The sequence below is a fragment of the Amblyomma mixtum genome, chromosome 1 (assembly GCF_055824585.1).
Source record: "Amblyomma mixtum isolate Tamu chromosome 1, ASM5582458v1, whole genome shotgun sequence".
Classification (NCBI taxonomy): domain Eukaryota; kingdom Metazoa; phylum Arthropoda; class Arachnida; order Ixodida; family Ixodidae; genus Amblyomma; species Amblyomma mixtum.
Window position 1 is genome coordinate 160,158,402 of NC_143012.1, and position 26,211 is coordinate 160,184,612.

Below are 26,211 nucleotides of genomic sequence, written 5' to 3' on the forward strand. Positions count from 1 at the left end.
GGGGAGCAACAGAAACCCCGAAAACATAGTGCTTCATTGCATTCGATTGTCCCCGTTGCATGCTGAAGGCAGCACCTCCACACGGGTTCTTGGCTGCTATGGAAGCGAATCCGTTCAAAGCGCGGAAGCCGTACCTGCCACGAAAGCTTGACTGCAGCAATGGAAAGCAAAGGCAACGTGTCAGATGCCCGTCCTTCCTCCACGTGGTTGAAGCATCAGCTTCCATGTGTCCGTTCTTATACACTAATGCAATTCCTGGCAAAGACACACGAACTGCGACTGCCCTTTCCAAAAGGGTTCTGGGGGAAGTGCTCACAGTAGCCCAGTGGAGAGAGCACGTGAGTATTTTTAGGGCCATGCGCCGGGAAAAGAAAAAAAAAACGATAAGATTTATCTAGGTCTACGTCATCAGCACATGTACTTGTAGACTGGTGGACAAAATATGCGGCTACTGAAACTTTCGTGCAGCAGTTCAACCTAATCGACTAGGAAAAGAAACGTAGAGGGAAAGGTTCAACACATGAAAATCCAGTTCAGAAACGAAAGTGTATAATTTTCCACATTGCTTGACGCCCCATTGACGCAACGTCGTTTACAACACCGACAGGTCTGTAGGGTGGAAAAGACTTCTTTGTAGACTCAAAAATCTATTCCTGCGCCGCTTTCCGCTACTACTCCGAATACATTTCTTGATCATGCAGAAAATTTAGATCCAAACCCAACGGTTTGAAACTGCTAACCCATAATTAACACGAATGGTGCCTGCAGGCGATTGCGGCTACTACGACGAGGACGGAAGGCTCTACATCGCCGACCGACTAAAGCAGATGATAAAGTGCATGGCCAACCAGGTGGTTCCGTCCGAGCTAGAAGAGCTGCTCCTTCGTGAACACGGAGCCGAGATCGCCGAAATGGCCGTGGTAGGCTTGCCGCACAGTGAGCTGGGCGAGGCACCTGCGGCGGCCGTCATCCTCACGGAGGAAGGCAACAGGCAGGACCGCCAGCGGTTAGCAGAGAGCATCAAGGGCACAGTGAAACGTGAGTCCTTCATGCTGCAGTGTGGCGGTAACCATTGACGACACTACATGTAGCTCAGGTGGGGAGCGGGTAAAGTTCAAGACATCTTGCTTTCGAGGCACGTACTGGTCACCTTTCAGTAGGCGAGACGAACAAACATTCACTAAAACCGCACCTTCAGAACCGAATGAATTAAAGGCGTACGCTGTGATTTCCAAGCTGGTATATCATTTCGACGAGGTATCAAACCCACCTTCCTCCCCGATATACACAGAAGGCCGTCGAGAGGCGACATCTGCGCAGTGACATCATGAGTTGCACGAAACATAATAAACCAATCGAATAAAAAATATCTACTCTGAAACAGATCACCTATCGCTTTCATGTCAATTTAAGGCAGAGAAGCAACCAATCTTTTAAAAAAAGCACCTGAAAAGACATAACATCCTTGTTTATGAAGAATACTGCACTTCTACTGATGGAAGTCACCGAAAACTGTGCGTTAACCAAAGATAAACCTTCCTTCCGTCCTTCGAAGTATCTTTATTAAAAATAGTTTTCTATTTCAAGTGGTAACTGTGCTGTGCTGTCTGAGGTCAGACAGCGTGCATGACGTTCATTCACAGGGCACACATATTGGCAGTCACGTGGCTCTGCCCCCTGTTGTGTAATAGGGAAGGACAAAAAGTAGCGCCTCGATTCTTCTTCAGCTTCGTCATATATGGTGACGTGAGGTGCTCAGATAGTAAAAACATTTCCATGTCATCTATGCCGGACACGTGCTTCACGCAAGTATCTCTTTGCGAGAACATGACTTTCTATGCAATTCCACAGCCATAAAATTCTTCGTAATGAGACTCCTTTTTCCTTTCCTTTTTGTGAGAGAACCAAGCACCAATGAAGGGATGTTTTTCTGACTACGCTTCAGGGCATTTTTTCTTTTTTTGGTGTATTCAGAGTGAAAACGGTTTTTACTTGTCGAAGATTTTAGTGCTAGCCATTTTAGAGTATCGAAAAGAAATATTTGGTATCTATAATCGAGTATATTCACGTATATTACCCTTTCTATTTATTTATTTATTTATTTACTCTCAGGGCCGAAGCATTACAGAGAGGAGTGGGTGGTACACAACAAAAACAGAACAGGTAACGCAGCACTACAATGTAAAATCAATTACAGCATTTTTAAACAAGTCGGCGTTTGTAATGGAGGCGATGGAAGCGGGAAGGTGGTTCCATTCCTTAGCAGTCTTGGGGATAAAAGAGGCGAAGTGTAAGTTGGTGCGACTGCTGGGTACGCCAACTTTGAACTGGTGGTCGCTGCGGGATGAAATGTAAGATGGTGGTACAAGCAACGTATCTCTGAGATGATGGTTTGAATGGTAGATTTTGTGGAATAGGCATAGACGGGAAATTCTTCGATGAATTGAAAGATCCGGTAAGTTTAAATTTGCTTTCATTTGAGTTACACTTGCAGTTCTATGATAGTTAGAGAAAATGAAACGGACATCCCGATTTTGAATGGCTTCGATTTTCAGAATTAGTGAGTTAAGAATAGGGTCCCATACAGACGACGCATATTCAAGTTTTGGCCTGACTAATGTTTTGTACAGTACAAGTTTCAAGTTAGTGGGTGCCATAGAAAAGTTGCGACGTAAGTAACCGAGAGTACGGTTAGCGTTACTTGTGACATAGTCCACGTGAGCTTGCCAGGAAAGGTTACTGCAAATATGCACACCAAGGTAGTTGTATGTGGAAATATGGTGTTAAAGGAGTATTACATAGTGAATAATCACAGGAAACCTGAGTAGGTGAGTGGCGGGAAATTCTCATAAACTTGCATTTACTTACATTCAGCTTCATTAACCAAGTGTTACACCAAGAGGAAATGTGATTAATGTCCGACTGGAGGGTAAGGCGGTCAGCAGAGCTTTTAGTTTGACGGTAAATAATACAATCATCATCAAAGAGTTTTATGGAAGAAGAAATGTTATTAGGTAAGTCGTTAATATAAATTAGAAAGAGCAACGGCCCCAGCACTGATCCCTGTGGAACACCAGAGGCTACACCGCAAGGATCAGAGCTATGGCCGTTAGCAGTTACAAATTGTGTGCGGTTAGACAAACCATTCAATCCATTTTAAGACGTTCGGATCAATATTAAGTCTGCTTAGTTTCAGAAGTAGTAAACTATGGCAAACAGTATCGAAAGCCTTGGCGAAATCAATGAAAATGCAGTCAATAACTAAGTTAGAATCAACAGCTCAAAACAAGTCGTTTGTAAAGGCTAAAAGTTGAGTTTCACATGAATAGTTCTTTCGAAAACCGTGTTGATTAATACTGAAAGAAAGAGTTACCCTCAAGAAAAGTTATTATATGGCTATAAATTACATGTTCCAGTAGCTTGCAGGGAATGTTTGTTAGTGAGATCGGCCTGCAATTGGTAGGGGAATGAACGTCACCTGACTTGTGTAAAGCAACCACCTTCCCCACTTTCCAGTCCTCCGGAAGTTCACCACATTGCAAGGACTGCGAAAAAAGTGTTGTTAACAATACTGCCGAATACGCTTCAGTGTTTTTCAGGAATTTCGGACTAATATCATCTATGCCTGGTGTGGAAGAAAGTTTAATTCCAGATATTAATTTGCATATACCGGTCCAATCTAAAATGACAGGATCCATACATGGGTGATCAATCTGAGACACAATAGGAAGGGTAGAGGGAACGTTTTTCAAAAAGGATGCTGAGAACACTTCATTCAAAACAGTACAACAGCTTTCCGGAGGAACGACAGATTGATCAGCAGCGAGTAATTCAATCTGCGTAGTGTCATCACCGCGGGCAACATTCCAAAATTTGCGCGGATTTGAGGCAAGCATCGATGGCAATGTGCGTTCGAAAAATGTGCGTTTGGCGATTGAAAGTGCATTTGAGTACGCTGCTGCCACGCGATGATAAGCCTCCCATCATTCTTCGCACGTGGATAACTTGGCCTTCCGGAAGATACGCTTTTTTTTGTTCAGTAATCGCTTCAGTGACGCTGTAAACCAAGGTGCATTGGAGCTGTTTTTTATTCTACGTAGGGAAATAAATCGGTTAGTAAGCTCCAGTATTTTCGATTTTAAAGCAAGCCAGTTTTATTCTACTGATCTGTCAGAAAATCGAGAAAAGTGATCACTTGTAAATTCTGCCAGTCCTGCATTAATAGACGCATAGTCCGCTCTTCCGTAGTCCCTAATAAATTTTGTGCTCACTTGCTTGCGTGGGGAATTATTCCGCATATTAAAATGTATGACGGAATGATCACTCAAGACAGGCAGCTGAGAAAGTGACTGAACGAGGTCCGGATGTGTGGTAAGTACTAGATCAAGGATACTAGCGCTAGACTGAGTAATACGTGTTGGACTAGTAACTAACTGACACAAATTAAAGTCGGAGCATACTTCAAGAAAGGAAATGCATTCAGCGGAGTTGTCATTTGCAAACGGCAAAAGGTACGTTCCAAGTGATGTTAGGAAAGTTGAAGTCGCCTAAAACGGAAGTGGGTGATGAGGGAAACCTGGTGTGCAATTTACTTAGAACACCATGCAAGTCAGATGAAAAGCTAATACATGAATTGGGAGGACAATAACACGCGAAAAAAATAATATCTTTGTGGTTGAGGCGGATGTTCACACAAACCAATTCAAGCGAACAAAGAATAGGAACATTAAAGGAAACCAAGCCGTCCGCGACTGCTATCAAAACGCCACCTCCAGGTCGAGTTCCACGGTCACAACTGTGGAATTTGTATTTACGTGCGCAATTCAAAATTTCTTTATCATTGATTTTAGCAGAGAGCCAAGTTTCTGTCAGGATCAACACGTCTGCAGTGCATGTGTCGATCCGACTGGAAAGGGCGTCGCGTTTATTGCTAACGCTCCTTATGTCGCAAAAAAAGAAATGAAAAGCTGCGTGCAACGGATCGATTTTGATATTATCTAGTTATGGTGACAGCGGGGAGGCGCTTGCGCCGGGATTATCATAGCTAGCCGTGACCGGGGAGAGTGCGCTATCAACATGTACACCCTCCCATTTTTTTAACCTGAACACGCGAGCGTCGACTGCCCGGCGCTGCGGCGCCGGAAGAAGGAGAGGAGAACGCCTGCGAGGGCAACGGCACGCCCACAATTCATGCTGCTGGAGTAAGGTTCGTCTGTTAGGCTGTTCTGATTAGTGCGAAGCAACCCCTGCCCATCATCGGCTGTTATGCATTGGAGCCCCAAGAAGCTGCGAGCGATTGATTTATCCGCTGCATGTAGCGTGGGTGATTCTGAAAAGAGCATATATTTGGGAACAGCCTAGAATGTCCAAGAAACCAGTTGCAATCGTTGCTTAAAAAAAACTGACTGAAGAGGACCCTCGCTATTGACGCTTTAATTTCGCTATTTAAAGCAAATGCTCTCGAGACGCTACCCGCAAATGCAAGACGAGTCCAGAGTCGTGCCTGGAACGCTACGCATTTGCACCATCCCAGAGACATATGCACGCGTCAGACAGAACACGAAACAAACGCCCTCAAAACCCTGCCTGAAAAATTGCTTCGCAGGGGTTGCTTCGCACGCAGCAGAACAGCCAAGCAGACGACGATAGCTGCAGCGACATGATCGGCGCGCATGCTCGTCCCCTCTCCCAATTTCCGCTCTGCTTCGCCTGTGCACCGCTGCACCGGGCAGTCGACGCTCGCGCGTTCAGGTTAAAAAAGTGGGAGGGTGTACCTCGCAAAGGCTGTGCGTGACGGGGCAGTAGATGTAACTTTTCTTGTCGATGACCACTTTGTTGTATTTCATGGAATAATACTGCCCAGTACTTTTCGCGAAATCAATCAGCTTTTTGCGACTAGCTCGCGTGGCCTTACAAAAGTATTCGCTCATGCTGATTCCCGACCCGTTCAGTTGAGATCTTTGGGCGAATGTTGCATCTTTCGTTTTAAATGCTGAAAAGCGGACTGTGATGGGTCTACTTTTGTCCGAAGCGAACGAGCCTAGCCGATGCGCGCGAGAAATTCCATCTTCTGGTAACTGGAACTTGAGATTATCTGATACAACTTGCCGAATTTTTTTTCCGATTGCGCCCAAATTTCATCAACACAATCAGAAATGCCATAAAAGACTAAATTATCTCTCCGCGAGCGATCCTCGTATTCATTTAGTCGTGATTCTAGATTGACAGTTTCGATGCGAACTGCTGTAGAAACCATTTGTTGTAGGCGAGGTTCGTCTTGCAAATGTTCAAGGTTGACTACTTTTTCTTCTAGCGTTTTTAATCTTGACGTCAAATCAGACACCTTGGAGTCGAGCAGCTTCTAGTTTACTTTAAGCTGATCTATAGATTTCAAGAGCTTATCGTGCCGGTCGTCTAGATGCGCTGTGATGCGTTCAATGGCAGACAATACATCAGTGTGAAGCTTTTCGCAGGCCTCAGAAGGGCTTGGGTTTAGCTCGACATCTCCGCCCAGAAGAAGCATTTTCGCAACATGAACACAAGGAAAAACAGTACGGACCAAAGTATGTGGGCATGGGAACAGCAGCAGACAAACGTTGTTCGATGGCTTTGCGAAAAGAGATGGAACTGCACCAACCTGGACAAGAAAGCAGAAGTGGTTTTGGTCGACGGACATTGCTGCTGCCATTCCATGCCCACTGAAGGGTGCCGGCTTAGACAAGTCGTTTATATAGGCCAGGTACGGTGTTGTCGATGTCACAGCGGCTGTATGTTCCAGCGTCGATCCATGGGTTAGGCGAAGTGAGGCCAGGCCTTGGTCTGTGGCAGGAATCGCATCCTGGAACGGACACGCATCGGCTGCAGACGCCCCTTCGAATGTTCCAGCGCAGGCAGGAACGCACGTGCCGACGGCGATAATCGTCTGGACAAAAAAGCAGAAGTGGTTTTGGTCGACGAACATTGCTGCTTCCATTCCATGCCCACTCATGGAAGGGCAGCCTTAACATTCTTTTCAATCTCCCAGGAAAACTTGTCTCCAAATGCTGCTAATCTCAACAGATAAGCACTATTAGGCGCCGCATTACCACTAACTCGAAACCAGCAAACTATAGCGAGGCACCAAACTACTACTTATTTATGCCTCATGGATTATACATTGATCATATAGGTTAAGTGCAATTATTTGGTGACACTTAGGTCATCATACAGGTAGCACACAATGGGGACTCCAGTGGGCCCACTTAAGCAAGTGGAGAGGGGCCAGCCCCTAGAGAAACTACGTCGGCCCGTGCGGGAAATAAGTGGGGCAGCCAAAATTGGGCTTCCCCCGTTGATTCTACACGTATCCCATATCGGTATTCTCTGGACTACCCAACGCCTCATTCAAACATCAAGCCCACATCACTCCTTTGTCGGGTACTGGAGGCCAGATGAAACATCAGTGTGGTCTCTATGCTCGAAAAACCTCTGCTAGCCCATATCGGGTCGCTCACGCGACAGCGCTGCAGGTCTCCATACTCCGTGGTGGGGCTGTGTAAACGGTGCGCCCACATACTGACCACATTGTTTCTTTGTAGGGTACTTGAGCGCACGTGCAGCAGAATATGTGCTCTGTGCTGGAAAAACTTGCCTAACTCGGGCTTCACAGACAAAACCGGTGGGCCCCCTATCACATATCGCTAACACCTCGACCACGCCGTGAGGGAAGGGAGGAAGTGTGTAGCGAAAGAGAAAAGACAGAAAGAGAGGGTGTATATGGAGGCCTGCGCCTCCGTCGGCGTCGCATTCGTTGACCACACCACAAAGGCGAGCCATGCATCACAGGCGCTCGGGCGGTACGGATTTCATGACATTGCAGTGGTTGACACCCGCACAAAACATGACGCACACAGGTCCGGTCACCACTGTCTACCGTCTGAAGCCCGAAGAAGTCGGGAAGGGTTCAGCCCAGGTTGCCGCCCGCAAGGACGAAGCTTTCGTGTTATCACTGCGCTTCGCGTTCGAACCAGTTGATGTCTTCAAAGGTTTAGTCTGCCGGTTCTCCAAATTCAAATGCAAAACCCCTGCGCAATATCAGTGCACGTTAAAGAACTTCAGATCGCCTAAATTACCACAGCCCTCCACAACGGCGTCCCTCATAGCCTGAGTCGCTTTGGAACGTACAACTCCATAATCTCAAACTCAAACCAAACGCGGCCATAACACAACCTTTCGTCCCTCCGCGCAAGCTATTCGCATTTACTTTCATCGCTACAACATAGATGACGCTGCCTTGCCACAGCTCCAGGAAGTGTACTGAAATGCTTTGTAGAGTAGAACGCGATTTGTGTCGAGTCCCGTTTTCAAATTTACATACTCATAATTACACATGTACCATCAACACACACAGACACTTCACGGAATCGAAAACAACAACGCATTCACCTGGCCCTCATTTTATTCGCTTCAAAACGACGAACCTTTCTGCGCGCACTCGCCTTGTAGTCTGAAGGGCTTTTGGCCCATTCCCCATATCTGCGCAACATTTTTTTTATTTCGAGATTCTAATGTTTTGCAATACAATGCCAACGGCCAACAACGGCGACATAAGCTTTTTTGCAACACGAAGTCGTTAGCGCTCTTGCGTTGGTTGGACCGATGTGGGAGCTCGGTGGGCGACTGACATCAAGAAATGCAGGCCGTTTGTGGGCAGCGCCACAAGGGCTCCCTGAATCGGTCGCAAGTGGGACCTATTTGGGCTTATATGGGCAGCCCACTGGGGACGATTTTGGCCCGCGTTCCGAAACCTCCATTGATCAGCGGAGAATGAATGGGTTGGCCACATTGTACCTATGGGGGCACCTCACTTCATAGCTTGTTTTGTGCTACATGGTTATTAAGACTAAAAAATATAACACAAAGAATGGAAGCCATAACAAAAACAACAAAAAGAAAGAGACGCGAAGGCAAAACAATATCACTGCAAGCTAATATCCATAGGAAATGCAAATTCTTCTCAGACGTGGATTTAAAATTTTATTTCTTGATGCTCGAACACAAATGCTAGTTCACTCTGTCAGTTTCTGTTGAACGCGGCAGACAGCGTTGTTGCGCTTGTCATTTTTGTCATTGTAGACGTAACCTAACAGCAAAGAGAGTAAATTTTTGTGGTTCCTTTACTTTTTCTGCCGGAAGTACGTAAAGCGTGAAAAGAATACAAAGGTAAAATTTGCCCCAACAAAAATATACAAACTATGAGATGAATTCGTCATAATACACACATAAATAAGCTAAATGCACTCAAAATGAAAAACATGAGAAACCCGAAGAGGTAAATGTTACTAAAGATAATATCACGATGCCAATACAAAACGTTGCTCATCCGCGAATGTATCGTGGATGGAGATGGATGCGATACTGTCGGGAAGATTGCTTCAAAATAAAGAGAAGTGTAGCTGAATGCGCTTATTTTACGTAAGAAAAGCCATAATCGCTGTGCTAAACTTTCACCTACGGAGAAGTGATGGTTAGTCTTCAAAGAAGGCATGGAATTTTTAGGTCATAGCAAGAAAATAAAACCAACCTAAATATTTGTCTAATGCACTACCTGCGATGGTGAACACAAATGCTACAAAATTTAGGCGCGCAATCTCCTCTCGACAAATGACCACATAACAGTGGACGATTGAGAAAAAGTCTCTTCTTGCGACTTAGTGTGCGACCGTCCTTGATAATCATTTGATAAAAACCTTGTGTCCAAACAATTCATCTCTATTCAGCAGAGTGTCACAGGTGTGACATACTGCCTAGAATTATTGTGGACATGCGAGGCAATGAGAAGTTATGTGAAATTCTGGATAATGACTGGTCTGCCGGTGCGACGGCATAACGGCCAAATTTATAAATTGCTTTTACTTTGTATCAGGCGTCACTTCGTGATGCTTTCACTATAATTTTTCTTACGCTCTTGTTCTGCTCACTAGTCATATATTCAAAGCTCTTTTAAAGGCAGGACCACTAGAATAAAAAGTATGAACTTAAGGCTTCCGCTATAAAGCTACTGGCGAACAGCTTATTCGATTCAATCGTCATTAGCAAACAGAGATGCACGGGCTTCTAAGAAAATGACCCTATTATTGACAAATATCCGCAGTTACCTCCCAAAGAAAGAAGCAGTAGGATCCCTTCTTGAAGATAGCACTGCGGATATTGCTATTTTTACCGAATCTTGGCTGACTTCAGATATCGAGGACACAGAGCTTCTTTCCGAAACGAAATCTTTTATTGCTTACAGGCGCGACAGAGAGGGAAGAAGGGGGGGTGGTGTCCTTGTTCTCACGAAATCTGAATTGCACACATCTCCCGTCCATGTTAGTTCCTCCCGCGAGATACTTTGCGTTAAACTATCCCTACCTACCTGTACAAATATTATTGTTGCATGTTATCGGGCTCCTAATTGCGACTCCTCCTTTCTTACCGACCTTCACTCCGTCCTACTTGATCTGCACTCCCGCTTTGTTCATGCCAACTTCCTACTTTGTGGAGGCTTTAACTTTCCCGATATTGACTGGGAAACCTTGTCAGCACCTTCCGGTCCGTCGAACAATTTTATTGACTTAGTGCTCACGTTTAACTTTACACAGACAGTTAAAGTGCCTACTCGTGGTGACAACATTCTCGATCTTGTTTTCGCTTCTAAACCTGAGTTAATTGAGTCATTAACAAGCATCACCGGTCTAAGCGATCACGAGGAGCTTGTATTCAATTTTGCCGTTTCCATCCACACCAAGCAACGCTCCTTAAAGTACATTCGCGACTACAGTAAAGCAGATTTTCGCGCTATTAACTTCGAGTTAGAAACTTTTTTCCACCTTTTCCACCAAGCCGCACCCTCTAGATCAGTAGAACAAAACTGGTTGCTCTACAAGAACAAAATCTTATCCCTTGTCGAAACACATGTCCCTCTTATCTGCATACGTGGTGATTGTAACAAGCCCTGGTATAGCAATGCCTTACGACAGTTAGCAAACAAAAAGAAGCGCCTCTATCGTGCGGCCAAGCATACGAATTCAGTTGAAAAGTGGGAAATGTACGGCAGGTGCCTACATGAATACATTACCTTACTACGGCGTTCTAAAAGGAAATTTTTTCACAAAGATTTTGGAAACATAATGCGCGTCAACCCGAAAAAATTCTGGAATCTGGTCACTCCTTGCAAAAACCGTACTCAAAACATTTCGTTGATTAACCAAGACGGCTTACATGTCCCTGAGAATGAGCGCGCAGATGTCATGAATTCATATTTTTCCTGCGTATTCACGCATGAACCTTCTCTCCATATTCCCTCAATACCTGCCACTAGTTTTTCCCAAATGCCATCAGCTTTTATAACCCATGAGGGCATCTCTAAACTCATCGACAACCTTAAAGTGTCAAGCGCCCCTGGGCCAGACAACATAACTGCAAAAATATTAAAGGGAACTGTGAGCATTTCTAGCCGTATTTTGCAAATTATTTTTCAGCAGTCGGTTTCAAATGGTGAAATACCAAATGACTGGAAAACTAGTAAAGTAACTCCAGTATTTAAGGCAGGCAACCGATCCGACCCTTCTAATTACCGCCCAATTTCATTAACATCCATTCCATGCAAGCTACTGGAGCACATATTATATTCGCAGATCGCATCACACCTCGACAATAACGCTTTCTTTTATGAAAAACAGCACGGTTTTAGGTCAGGCCATTCTTGCGAGTCCCAGCTCTTCGAATTCACTGCAGACCTTCACTTAAACTTAGATTCTTCTTTTCAAACCGACGTCATTTACCTGAATTTTTCCAAAGCCTTCGATCGCGTTCCACACCGGCGTTTAATGACAAAACTCTCCTGCCTCCACATCGACCCTTTAATCCTGTCATGGATCGACTGCTTTCTCCGCGACCGCTCACAATATACAGTAATAGGCAACCATAGATCGTCAAAAACCACAGTCCTCTCTGGTGTCCCTCAGGGATCGATGCTAGGACCACTCCTTTTTCTCATATTTATAAATGATCTTCCCGATGCCGTATCATCTCGTATCCGTCTCTTCGCAGACGATTGTGTCCTCTACCGCCGCATATCTACTCCCGATGATCAGACTCTGCTTCAACGCGACTTAAACCTCATAGAAACCTGGTGTACATCATGGCTCATGCCACTGAACATTTCGAAATGCAAGTTCATGCATGTATCGAGAAAGCGAAATAACCTCAGCTATCAGTATTCATTAAGTTCCACACCACTCTCCGAAACAGAATCATACAGGTATTTTGGAATCATCATAAACAACAAACTAACCTGGTCTGAGCACATTGCAAAAATTTGTACAGACGCTTCCAAAATGCTTGGGTTTATCAGACGATCCCTTGCTTTTTCACCCCATTCTGTCCGACAACTCGCCTACGTAACATTCATCCGTTCCAAACTCGAATATGCCTCGGTGATCTGGAATCCCCATCAAAAATATCTAATCGATCAGCTTGAAGCCATCCAAAATCGCGCGGCCCGTTTTATCACATCGCAGTAAGGCAGACAACACAGTGTAACTCTTATCAAGGCATCCCTTGATCTGCAACCCCTGGCACTCCGGCGTAAAATTTCACAGCTCTGTTTGTTTCACAAATTTTACTACACCTTCCCACAGCTAAGAAACTCTGTATTGCACCCGCCGCTTCGCACCTCACGACGACTTTTTAACTCTTTAAGTCGGCAGCGCATACACGGCTCCACAAACTCATTTAATAAATCTTTTTTACCTAGCTCCATTACACTGTAAAATGACTTACCCGATTTCATAGTTAATGAAACAGAACCCATTAAATTCAGGCAGTTATTATCATCACATTTCAAGGGCTGAGTTATTTTATCGTGTTTTTGAGTGTGTGCATGTGTTTTTTTTTGTTTTTTTTCTTATCTCAAGTTGTTCTTGAGCTGCTGTGTCTTTCTCATGTTAATATTTTGATAATGTTAATGTTCACCATGTATCCTGTACTTTGTATTTCTTGTTGATTTTACTGAACACTGATTATGAAACGACCTTCCCCCCCCCCCGCCCTTATGTAATGCCCTAAGCCAAGGGCCCTTAAGGGTAAATAAATGATGATGATGATGATAAAACTTCCACCGGAACACTGCACAATTTCGTAAAAACGTTGTTCTTTCCAATTTTCTGCAATTTTAGCGGACCCGTGCGTTTACATCTAGAATGTCGGCCTACCCATCTACTGAACGAGCTTTTGTTGGCTCTTGAATAGGACTTTCCTCGTATTCTCCTGCCGATGCCCTTGCCCTCTAGAGGTTCCTTGATGCATGAGATGCGTGCTTCTTACTGCGATTTCTCAACTCTTGGTAAATGGTGCTAAAAAAAAAACCTGGCACTAGAACTCGCGACAACGCTTGATAAGCGAGGAATTTCTCCCTATTTTGCGCAGGTAACCTCGCCATTCACAAACAGCTCTACGGGGGCGTCTCCTTCGTGGATTCGTTGCCAAAGACGGAGACCGGCAATGTTAACCGACTAGTGCTCGCCCACACTCTTCTTCAAGCCGAGAAGAAAGTCATGAATTGAACGATGCCGTGCACTCGCACCTTGCGACTGGCGCGCTGGTGCTCTTCGTCGCAATAAAATGGAGAACTTCTTTTAGTAGTCATCGAGCTAAAAACTATATTACAGCTGATTTGGACCGGCAACTTTTCGAACTAGGATTTTGCGTCATTACTCCTTCGTTGTTGGTTAAAACGGCAAGGAGCAGAATATCAAACCAATCGATTTCGCGCACTCACCTATTATGGTCGGCCGCCCCTACTGATTATTGCGCGACGCACCAATCAGTTATAACTTGAGACTTCAAGCGAAAGCCGGCCTACATTAACAAATTATTGGCCGGCTAATTAAACAGTGTACGTGAAATATCCTTAACCATATAATTTATCTACGCATTGTTACCTGACGGGCAGTCCAACGATGAGGCGCGATGAACAATGGACAAGAGAGGAATTAATGACCGCTGTGGCCTAGCACGCGCGTTCCATCCCGCGCCACTGCCGGCTTTGTCTTCTTCGTCACACTACCCGGGGCCACCCAGCGGTCGTCCCGATTGTTGACAGACACGCGAAGAGGTGATGGGCTTGAGAAGAGGGCTGATCAGTAAGGAGAAAGTGGTGAAGTGTTGGCCGCCACGATGACAGAGATGAGAGAATGAGTCCCGGTCCACGAAGCTTCATGGCCGCAGGTTGCCAGGAGACAACGGCCGAGGCAGGAGAACGGTGTCGTCACGTGTGGGCAGCGTCTCGGGTCGGCCAGGTCATAGGTTATGGTCGCGCGAGCGTCGTCATTTCGTCGTTTCTTCTGGTCGGGTTGAGGATGGGGATGGGGTGAACGGCTAGTTCGGCACAGGTCTGAAAGGCTGGGGCACAGCTGGGAGACGCAGGCGTAGAACTCAAGGCTGATGACAATGGGTGACGCAGGACGCCGAAGCTCCCCGATCAGGATGCCATTGAATCCCCAGCACCTCACACCAAATTATGTTATGTGACGGCCAGCCGAAGAATGAGGCGCCATGAACGATGGACAAGGGATGATTTAATGGCTTCTGGCCTAGCGCGAGCGCTACTTCCCGCGCCACTGCTGGCTTCCTTTTCTTCGTCACAATTTCACGAAAAAGGTACACCTTTGAATTTCTCAGAAAAAAATCCCCACAGCAACGTTCTATTACATACATGCGCGAGAGGGGAAGCGGTACTAGTAAGTGCACATTTTATTGGAAAAGCGGATGTTTCATCATCACCATGTGATTAACTGTTCCAAAGACAACTTGTGGCGCACTTTACTTCATTTCTTGAAGCTTATGACAGAATCATCATCATCAGCCTGACTACGCCCACTGCAGGGCAAAGTCCTCTCCCATGTTTCTCTAAATACCCTGTCCTTTGCCGGCTTCGGCCACGGTTTCCCCGTACACTTCTTAGTCTCATCCGCACACCTAACTCTCTGCAGTCTCCTGCTGCGCTGGCTTCTAAGCGATGTTAGTGCACATTAAAAAAAACCGCAGGTGGTCGAAATTTTCGGAGATCTTGATTACGGCGTCCCTCATAGCCTGAGTAGCTTTGGAGCATTAAACCACCGTAAACCTAAACCATACAGTAAATGCCTAAAATATTGACTAACTATCTTCGCATTACGCCGCAAAACCAGAAAATTATGCAAGCTTCTGCAAAAACATAATCAACAGGCTGATGGCAGCCCAGTTTCGAATTGACAATCACACCTAAATACTTATATTCGGTGATAGTTTGCAACGCGTGTCTGTTTCTGTTGTATATAAAATCGGGGACAATTTCTGTGAAACTCAAATGCACTGTGTTTTGGAAGTTTAACTTGCATGTGCCATTGTTCGCACCACTGTTACACTATATCCAGGTCTTTCTGTAAGGCATGCATGCGAATCGTGTGCATTTTGCACTTCTCGATAGACGGCAAAAGGGGCGAATAGCTGCCTGCAAGAGGTGATATTTCCTGATATATCATCAATAAACACAATAAAAAGGCATCCCTAAACTGACCCTTTCGACGCGCCTGATGTGAAGGATATTGCATGAAAATTGGCTCCATTTAAAGTTAGATACCGAAACCTTAAAATTAAGTATTGCCTGATCCAGTGTACAACCTTTGCATGCACATTTAAACAGCGCAGTGCGTAGACTAGAAATCCATAATCAACGACATAAAAACCTTTTTGAAATCTATAAACACACAATGACGCAACCGGCATCCTTCACATACCTCGTGAAGAAATTTTGCTCGGAAGATGCTTCCGTTATCGCCAAGAAGACGAAGAGGCTTTCAAGACCAATATTTAGAGTCTGGCAATACAGACCACACAAAATGCACTTAATCGGAACGACGGCTACCTGCCGCCAAAGTAAGCAAAATCGTTGGACATTTGTATAAATGTTCTGAAGCGTCGCTTCTCCCGCCTAGTATTCATTGAACAAAGCGTTGGACATTTACAGAAGCCAACTGAAGCGTCGCTTCTCCTCTAGTATTCAGTAAACAAGGCTACTGTACGTAAGCCGAAGCGTCCTTTTTGCTCAAGCCGACCAAGCCGCTACATGAAACGAGATTTCATGAGGCCTTGGATTGAATTTACTCTGGTAAGACTTATAAGGGTGTGAATCACCTGCATGTTTAAATGTGGTATAACATTACTATTAGACCGCGAAACAGGTAGCGTCAAACTGTAAGTTGTAGAGCTAAGTCGATTCAGTCAGTTTCGGTCACTCAGAATTCTGAAAGCACAAGGTGCTCTGCGCGCTAGCTTCTATAGCTTGTGATCTGTCACAGAAAGTGGGCGTAAAAAGGAGACAAGAAAAAATACGTAAACCCGTGCTTATTTGTTCTTAAGGCCTTTGTACCTACCGTTTCGAGGTGACCAGAATCTTTTCATGATCAGTTTGGCTATCGGACTCATAATCCAGTCACTATGTTGTTATTTTCTGCGGGAGGCCACAGAGGAGATGTGCCACATGAGTTATGGGCAGATTCTCGGACGACCGTCTTTTCTGGTAGCAATAGATAAGGCGGTAAAAAGTTCACATCCTACAGGCTCGCCAGTTCTCGCACTTCCTTGACACTTGTGTCCACGATAGTACTGAGAAAACCAAGGAACCAAGGTGATAACGTTGTATTTATTCAGGAAGTCAGATCCAGAAGACCTTCGCAAGCAATATGCACAAATAATGGGCTGGGGTACTCCTGTGGTCAAGGATACAACGGGCAAATGAAACTTTGAACATGTATCGAAAAACGACGAAGCGCTTTGTACGCGAGCGGACGGGAACATCGCAGAAGAAAAGAAATTCGGATTCCTCGTATGAGGCTTTAATGAGTCTCTTTTGCAGGGCTCTTAAGAAAGCTCTAGAAAACCATCGCTGAATTCGTGCAAAAAGCGACCATCATCAAAAGGACCCCGACGCCAGGACTCAGCGGTAGGAAGTTATCTGTGGTCAGGGAGGAGCTGCGTTGGATGCTACAGCCTTTTTCAAAGCCTCGAGGAGCGTCTGTTTTGGAATTCGCTCATGAAAAAGTTCAGCAAGCGCTTCGCATCATGACGTCGACGGCAACGGCACAAGAACCGCAGTCGATGAGCTACAGTGGCGGGTTACGTAGCTCGGCACCTGGGCAAGACATACCCAGCCTTCGTTGATATCAACCTATTGTACCAGCGCACCCATCTGCTTGCGTTACGCGCCCTGTTTGTGACCGACACGCAAGCCACCGGAAATCCCACGCCTGGAGGACCGCTGACAACAGTCCTCTGAATCTCCACTGCTGAAGCCAAGCAAAGTCTGCTTGACTGCCTATCCTACACGTTTTTTCCGACGACGAACCCCGACTTAGATCTGGACAGTAGCCAGATGAATTCGAAGACTACTTCCACAACGCCCAGTGTGTCCCGAGCCGTTTACCAACGTTTTCATTGCCGCCACCCTCACGCTTCGCATCGCCAAGTCATAGCTACAGAGAGCTCAGTCCCGAAAGGTACCCCAGCCCTCCTACGGGAAACATGAAAGAGGGACTTCTGCACTTGAGGTTACTTTACTGCGATATAACCTGAGACCCGAAGTGAATTTAGTGCACAAAAACTTTGTAGGGCTGTACTGCACGAAGTAGTCAATTGGTGCCCACGAAAAGCGTTGTTCACTGCTGTCAATGTTGTCTCCAAAGTCAGGGATCCAAGTTGTAATCTCACTGCATGCAAAAAATAAGCGCCAATTAAATTTCGCAAGTATCAATGCAAGTATTTATGTTATATATAACTGAGGTCATCAATGACACATTTTGTACACACATTTTCGTTAATAATGTCTTCCTTACCCTTGATGGTGTTTCCAAGTCTTCTCAGCTCTTTCAGTGCCTGATGTGGAGGGACTTTCGTTATCGCTGGTTTCGTCAGTGCCTTCATCCTGAAGTGGTGCACTGAAGTTTGGATCGACAATAGTGTCGCCGTCGCTGTCCGATAGGTCAATGTCTGATGTGTTCGCTTGTGCAATTCATTGTAAAACTGCTTCGGCCATCTCATCAGGAACGCGAGGCCTGTCTCCTACAACAAAAAAGACGTTATTTCGTCCCAAGCCGTTAAATACCAGCAGTATTCGTTTACAGTTATTGCGAAATCCATATGAAAAGCGCGGTCAAAATAACCGGGCTGAGCCCCAGCGTCCAACGTATTGGACACGTAAAATCAAATTGAAAGCGCAGGAAAGTTAGGTCATGCAGAGTTACAATTATGATATCTACATGTCTTCTGTTCTAGTTTTGTTGATATCCAACAAAATTTACGCGTTCAAAGTTGGTAAAAATCTCAGAAACAACACTTACTTCTCCGGCAGGTGCCATAGAACGCCGCGCCGCTGAACGCCGCCATTTTCAAACTGTTTGGCGGGAAAGTGAGCAGTTTAATTTCAAAAAAGGTGCACAGATGGCCCTACTAGTTGTCCAATGTATTGGACAAGCGCGTTTTATGAAGAAGAATCTGTCGGCGCGGGAGTACTGGCTTAAAAGCTAATGTCCAATATATTGGACAAATTACCATACACGGGTCTCAGGTTATATAAAACAAAAAAAACTTCTCTTTAAGACGGCGCATGACAGCCCGGCATCCACTGCAATGACGCTGGGCGCGAACATGAGACAAGACGCCACTACCAGATGACGCCGCAACGCAGGAAAGCTACGATGACCGACGAAGCCGTCACCCGATTCCAACAACGAACCGAAAAGCGAGAACATCCGAACTGCAGTCGGTATTAAGTGCCCCAACGCTGCTGCTGTAGCCGGCACAAGGGAGGATTATTCTATAATCAGCGCAACTTTTGCCGCAGAGATCGACAAGATTAAAACCGCTTTGCAAGGATTGGAGAAACATTAAGCAAGAGGTCATCTCATTACACCCCGATGAAGGTGTACTAGAAAAAAGGCAATAAAGTGCTACAACATTTCGGCAGTAATGTTATAGTGGGCATGGATTTCTTGACACAACACCAAGCAATGATTCATATCAAGTCGATGTCCATCAAGCTCTGGATGTACGAATCCTAACCTACTGTATATACTAGACAATCGAGCATCACGTTCTATTCAGTGTGCTCAATCAAGAGTGTCCTTCCCAGTTAAAGCATTCTGGTGACCGTACACTGAAAGGAATAAGTGTATTTTTAGAGAAAGTCACGGTTTTCATATCGAAATACCTGTTAAACACACTTAAGAGAACAACTGGAAGCAAAAACAGAATTCAGCCATGCAATCTCGTGTCGAGGAATTCGCCACCTGTTGCAGCATGTAGACGTATCTGGTGCTGTGTGGAACTGCCATGCAAAAGTGATTTTTGTGAAAGCAGGCTTTCAAGACTTCTACAATCACGAGCAGCTGCGGGTTGATGCAGTCCCGTGCCGGTGCGCCAAGCTAAAGCTACCTTCTTTCGTGGCACGCCGTTGTTACTCTTCCTATGCACTGCTTTATACCAAATCATACGTTTCTGTGCTTGTTGTTAGTTGAGTTCTGCGTTGAGTGCGTTTTATGTCACATGAGCAACTACGGTTATCATGCCAAGAACACGAAATTAAGTGTTGATTTATTTCAGTATAAATTTTCTATCTAAACATTTTTAAGCTACCAGTTCGTCCAAAACCTACACTTACATGACAAATCAACTAGATAATTTTCGCCAAAGAAGCTTGTTGGATGGAACGATATGTGTTCATTGTAAAATAGAGAGAAACGTTTTTCCTTAGTGTTTTCAGTTTCCACTATGCAAATGGAGCATGGCTTACTGCTAGCTCATCTCTGCATGACTCACACAGTGGTTTGTCTTGTTTTCCCAGTATGAAGTTATTTGTATAAGTGCGCCTTATACGAATATGGCAGAGAATCACTGAATTGACATCTTCCTGCTGTGTGCAAGATTTTCATTCACCTAAAACTGGTTTCACCAAAAACAGTTTGTTGTTGACCTCGTTGTTCCAGAGACTATAGTTTTTTTTTACTTAATACACGGTGTACTAAGATCGTGCAGTGCTTTGAAGGCAAATTATTTCTTTGCTTTCTTCTATGAGCTTGAGCAGGGCACAAGTCTTCACTCTTGTTGCTTTTATTCCGACAAGACTCGCAACCCAGCAGTTTCATGTTTCGTCCTTTTGCTGTGACTAGCTTTATATTTTGTATGATGGTGTAAACTGATCACATTTAGAGGGTGAAGAGCTGTGAGTGCGCTTAGGAAGTCTGTGTAAGAAATACTGTTCGTTAAGTTCTTTTTATTATTTTTTTGCTAGAGCTCACAGATAGCCTGCTTTTGACAGTGAAGATGAAGACAGATGAAGTGAAGACAGTGACAGTGACACACCGTGAAATTCTTACCGTTTCTTGACAATTCCCTCCTACCACTGCGCTTCCAACCTAAACATCCATATTTTACCCTGCAGTGCAAGAACTCCGTAAAGAAATCGTATTTTTCGTCCAGTGCAAGTAACTCCTGAGTAAGGTAATGTGTAGTTTGTTTTTCGCGGAACTGTACAGGAACATTGCACCATGGAGGTCCTGGATCTTGTCTTTGGGAAAGATCAGGTAATATGTCCAGTAGGCCGATATTCTCGCATTGGATTTAAAATCCCAAGAGTAGTGGCCTGGTAGCTTGAGGGTTGATTTTGAATATTATTCTAGACGGTCCTTTCGTTACATCTTAATTTAGGACTGGGCTGGTAGGTTCATTGTTGCAAAAGATTTATCCAGAGCTATGGAGCAAGTACACGTCAAAAACACAACATAGAACGAGCACCAGTCTGGTGCTTTGGGATTTCTCGTGTCCTTTTTCCGTCGCGCTGGATTCTTCCTTCCTTTCGTAACAGCTGGAGAGCAATATCTTTTAGTATAGACCCTGCTTTACCGATATGTGCACAGCCAGAGCGGTTCTTCGAATTTCAAGAGGGGTTCATTTGTTACTACAAAGAGGCTGACTATTGCAGATATTCTGTACGCGTCGCACGACCGGCGCAGTCCTGGTTTATGTAGTGGATCTAATATTTTGATATTCGACGGCCTTGCTCAACAGTACACACTTCACCCGAAATCTATGAAGGAACGTAGCAAACAGCGATAAATGTGCAGAGGGCATGTTCTATGAGACCTACAACGTTTGCTTGCGGGCACTTACAATATCCGATGATAAAGAAGCTTCTTTTCACTCATAGTTAGTAGTCATAGATTGAATTCATAAAATGACTTCCTAAAGTAATGCAAGTACGTGTATGTCCGCACCCGCGTATTTGAAGGAATTCGGTGTTATTTTGTTGCTCTTTCAACTTTAAACCCTATCAGCGAAAGAAAACCGTCAAAACAGAGACACTGATGCAGAAAGAGCATTACCCGTGAGAAGATTCGAAATGCTCGCCTTATTAAGACATGCTTCTTAACTGACTAAGTGTACAGTTCTCCGAAATAAACCCAAAAAGAGAGCACACTGTTTAAATAGCAATACTGCATGGGATCCACTTTCGGCCTATATACACTAAGCCACCCAATAAGCAATGATCTTGGCCATAAGCACCATATTCACTACAGTACACTGCAAACAGAAATGAACCCAAATGAGAGTTTAAATGGTTGGCGTCCACCCTCCACGTGCAGAAACATTTAGGCCATGACATGCTTTACTGCCTGCACTCAGTAAGGAGGTATAAAGGAGGATGCTCCTCCGTATAACTCCCATTTTTAAAAGGAGTTTCTTTGTCTCAGGGCCCCCGAAGTCCTGAAAGAAGTAAAAAAAACACCATTTTGTGCAATCCGCCCCGCTTATTGTCAGTCCTCTAACAATGGCGGTGAGTGACGACCGCTTGGTTACCATCTTCGCTGGATCTCTGCTCACTTCTGCTACTTCATGGGCCCCTGCTGGGGTACAAGATATCGGCTTGTCCCCATTTTCTGCTACAGTAAGCTACATAACTGGGCAGCTCGCGTGAAGCCAGCAGTGCTCGAACCATACCTGACCTTCCTTTGTTAGTGTCGCCATCCCGTTACAGGCCTCGCTAAGGCTTAATTCTCACAGGCTTATTTCATTCTGGTTCTCTGGATGTGTTGCAGCAGATTATCTGTGGCACCAACATGGAACTGTGATTTAACATAGCTTCAACGCTGAGCTCTTGATAGAGCTGATAAGGCGTCATTTTGCGGCCGCCATATTGAAAAGCCAAGCCTTAAAGAAATGAATATGAAAGCAAACACTACAATTCCAAACTACGATTATGGGCGTTTTGAACTTTTCAGCTCTGAATTCTGCTCTTCCAAGCGACTCATTTTCAGTTTAGACCATTGTTTCGAATTTTATATTCCTTTATCTACAAAGACAGAAACCAAATGAGCTAATACAGCAAGAGGAGACAAGGAAACGACTCCTGCCACGTAGGCCGCCGCTGGGCTTGCGGACTGCGAAAAGAATGCGTGACGCGGGGTCACATTAGGGCAGCGCAGTTTCCCAAGTTGGGTTGCCGGCGGGCCGCGCAGCTGCTGCCCCTTTCAGCGGCTTTGACGCTGTTGAAATAAGCCTCAATGACGATAAATAAATATGAAGCCATTTTTGGCTCCATTTCTGTCGGTAATAAAAAATTTACTCCCTTGTGCACCCAAGTACCTCCCTTATATAAGGGGGTAAATAAGATATACTGTTTATATGTAGTCAATAAAACCACCCTTTGGGTATGCGTTAGAGAACAAGCTATTTACTCCCATTTCGGCGTTTTTTTTTTGTTAACAGTGTAGCGTGAGTACCGGCCGCATGCTTCATTATCTGAAGACAATTTCTGCTCGTAGAAATAACAACGTATAAAGCTTGCATACTCCAGGGTGTAATATGTATCCACCTCGGTTCTCTTTGTGACTAAACTGACGCCATCACCGGAAACGTTTCCGATAAACTACATGCGTTGCGCTTCATCTAACGTCAAGGACGCAAGCAGCTTGACGTCAGTAAATCTTACCTTCGTTGTGGCTTTTCCTGAATTGCACTAAAAATATTCGCTCCAGTCGTTTTTGTGAAAGCGGTCATTGTCGAGGAAAAATAAGCATTTCATTCAAAAACCATGTTGTTCTGCCGGCGTGAATCCCCCGTGTAATTACTCATGACTCCAAAGAAACGAGGCTGTTCTGCATTTTTTTACTGTGTCCATACCAACCAATACTAATGTAAGCCGACTATGTTGATCCAAATTGTGAATGAAATGTATTACTCTTGGTTTATGCTACGTATTTTGTGCTGGCAGATTCATATTCGAAAAAATACATATCCATATAATGTCATTAAGGGCACATGATTGACATCGTTCATATGGCGCGCGTATATTTTGCAAATGTGAAAGCCATGGCCATACAATATCAGTTTACATGGTAACTCGTGGATACGCCTGCAGAATAAATAGAATGCCATAGAAAAACGAGAAAAAACGCGCTAGGACCTGATTTCGAACCAGCCACCTCAAGATACTCAGCAGAGGACGCCAATAAGCCACATCAAACACTGGAAAAAAATATTATTTACGCACGAAAAAGGCAAATGCGCGTTTTTGACCTTTTTATTCTTTTGCCACATGAACACACTAGAGCCATACCTATAGTTGCTTGACTTCCAAATGCACCGAATCTTTTTGCGAATTGTCAGCAAGCGTCACTGGTACCCTGCATCTTTATAGAACATTCGTTGGGTTATAACTATCGGAGAATGTAATACTTTCCCATAGCTCGTGTAAGGCCGCAGTAAGCCTCTGCGAATCCCAAGACGGCGGTGCCGATTGATAGTACCCGTAGCAATAATTACATAAGTAAGAGGGCAAGCGGTTTGCAGGCAGGCTTTCCTGCAATTGTCGACGACTGCGGGTGTACCTTTTCACCGAGGAATGCGCGCTGGTGCCGAACACGTGCCTGTGGACACTGAGGCAGCCCCGCACCAGGCGAAGAACCGCCTTTTGTGCGCGCTAGTCGTATGGTTCCCGATGTCCCGATTAAATGTTTTCGTGCTGTCGCCGGCGACGGTTCGCGGCCTCCTTTCATCGATGGCCGTGTGTGGAGGCCAGAGGCAGGCCAAGGCTGCCTTGATAAAAAGCAATTCGCCGTAATAAGGGATGGCGGCTGCACTGTAGCTGCAGGACGACACACGCGATTCGGCGAACCAGCTGCATTTGTGGAATTCAGCTTAGGTTGATGATTTTTTTGAATTTCTGTTTTGGAAGTTGCACGCAGCAAGGAACCAATGTGAGCTGCCACTGAATGTTCTCCGCATGTGAGAGGGACTCCTGAGAGTATAAAACCAAGTCAGGGAGCCAAATCTGTCGTTGTGGGCTAGGTTCGCATGCTGTGCATCTTCGGATGTGCCGAGGAGAGATGATTTTCCTGTTAGCCAGGTCCACCTTGTGATTTATTGTGCTTTATTGCTGTACATACGTAAATTTTGCAATATATATATAATGCCACCTAGTATTGCCAGGTGGCGCATACGAAGTAGGGCGACGACGACGAAGTAGGGCTCGCGCCGTGTGGAGTCTGTCGCTGTTGTTGCCCCAGCTTGCCTGGCCTTCCCTTTCGTGCCTGCTAATAAAGCCCCCCTTCGTCAGCAAGTACGTTACAGTCTGGTGGAGGTGCTGGGTAAGATCCCTGTATATGTCTAATACTCCTCCGCATACCCTCGGCTCCAGTCCTTAGCTGGTGGACACCCCTGTGCACCGTGCTAGCCGGAGAAACCAAGGCCTACCTCCCGAACACGGGCTTTTGGAGTCTGCCAGAGCACCCACCCATCGACCTGTTATGCCAGCTGCACCCTACTATACCTTGCAGAATCCGCGACTGCCCAAACCATTCCATGGCAGTCAGCTCGAAGACGTCGAAGACTGGCTGGTCGAGTTTGAACGCGTGGCCTCGTTCAACCAGTGGGACGACGCAGCCAAGCTTCGAAACGTCTTCTTTAGCCTGGAGGATGGGGCACGTACGTGGTACGAGAATCGAGAAGATGCGCTAACATCATGGCATGAGTTCCGCCGACGCCTGCTGGAGACCTACACCAGCACGGATCGCCGAGAACGGGCTGAACGGGCTTTGCAGTCTCGCATTCAAATGCCGAATGAGTCTGTAGCCATGTACGTGGAGGATATGACTCGGCTCTTCCGGCGAGCTGACCCGGCTATGCCCGAAGAGAAAAAGGTGCGTCAACTCATGCGCGGCGTCAAAGAACAGCTCTTTGCAGGCCTCGTGCGCAGCCCACCATCGACCGTCGCTGCATTCCTTGCCGAGGCCGCGACGATGAAAAAGGTTCTTCAACAACGTTCTGCGACTTACAACCGGCCCGTGCATGCTGCTGCAGTCACCGAATCGTTTGCCACCGCCAGGAGCCACCCTGACGATTTGCGCGAACTGATTCGCACCATCGTGCGTGAAGAGGTCCTCAAGTTTTGCAGCCCTTCGCAGTCTGCACTTGGTTCGATTTCCGCTCTTGTTCGCGAGGAGGTGCAACAGGCGTTCAGGGGTCCTACCGTCGAAACACCACCTCTGCCGGGAGACTACAGCCGCCCCACCTATGCCGAAGTTGCGAGACGCCCGGCTGCAGCTTCGCCACCGCCGATTCCAGTAACCCCTCCTGCACCGCTGTCCCCAGTTCCACCAGTCCCGTATTTCGACGATCGCCGAGTGCACTTGCGGAAGGCCGATGTCTGGCGCACACCTGACAATCGGCCACTCTGCTTTCACTGCGGAGAACCAGGCCATCTCTACCGCAATTGCTCTTATCGACGCCTCGGTCTGCAGGGCTTTCGAGCCGATTCGCCCAGACCCCGGTTTGGCCACCGGCCTCCAGCCATTGAAGACTTCCTCGCGGAACAGCGACTTTCAGCCCGTGCGCCGCATCAGCCGCGCTCATCTTCTCCGCGGCGCTCTTCCCCGAACCCGCACAGCTCCCCGTGAGCAGTACAGGGTCGCTCGCCAAGCCCTCGCCGGGAAAACTGAGACCAGCGACCTTCGGGGGCGAGGTCGCTGGCAGTCGCTGCGCTGAAGACCTCCCGCCGCCGCCGCTACGCTCCGACCGTGAACAGATAGTACCGTCATCTGACCAAAACAGCTGCGTTTCCTTGAACATACCTGTTCTTCTTGACGGTCACAGAGTCAG

General features: G+C 45.9%; 1 protein-coding gene and 1 pseudogene across 1 annotated transcript in view; one reads left to right on the forward strand and one right to left on the reverse strand.

The window, feature by feature from the left end:
• LOC149369534 (luciferin 4-monooxygenase-like) overlaps positions 1–13,586 on the forward strand; it is a 35,701-nt gene extending 22,115 nt beyond the window's left edge. Inside the window, exons 4-5 of the mRNA XM_089575859.1 lie at positions 769–1,038; positions 13,450–13,586. Coding sequence (XP_089431985.1) covers positions 769–1,038; positions 13,450–13,586 — 407 coding nt within the window. The remainder of the gene's footprint in view (positions 1–768; positions 1,039–13,449) is intronic.
• Positions 13,587–16,506: 2,920 nt separating this feature from the next.
• LOC149369536 (uncharacterized) lies at positions 16,507–18,444 on the reverse strand (annotated as a pseudogene).
• Positions 18,445–26,211: the final 7,767 nt, after the last annotated feature.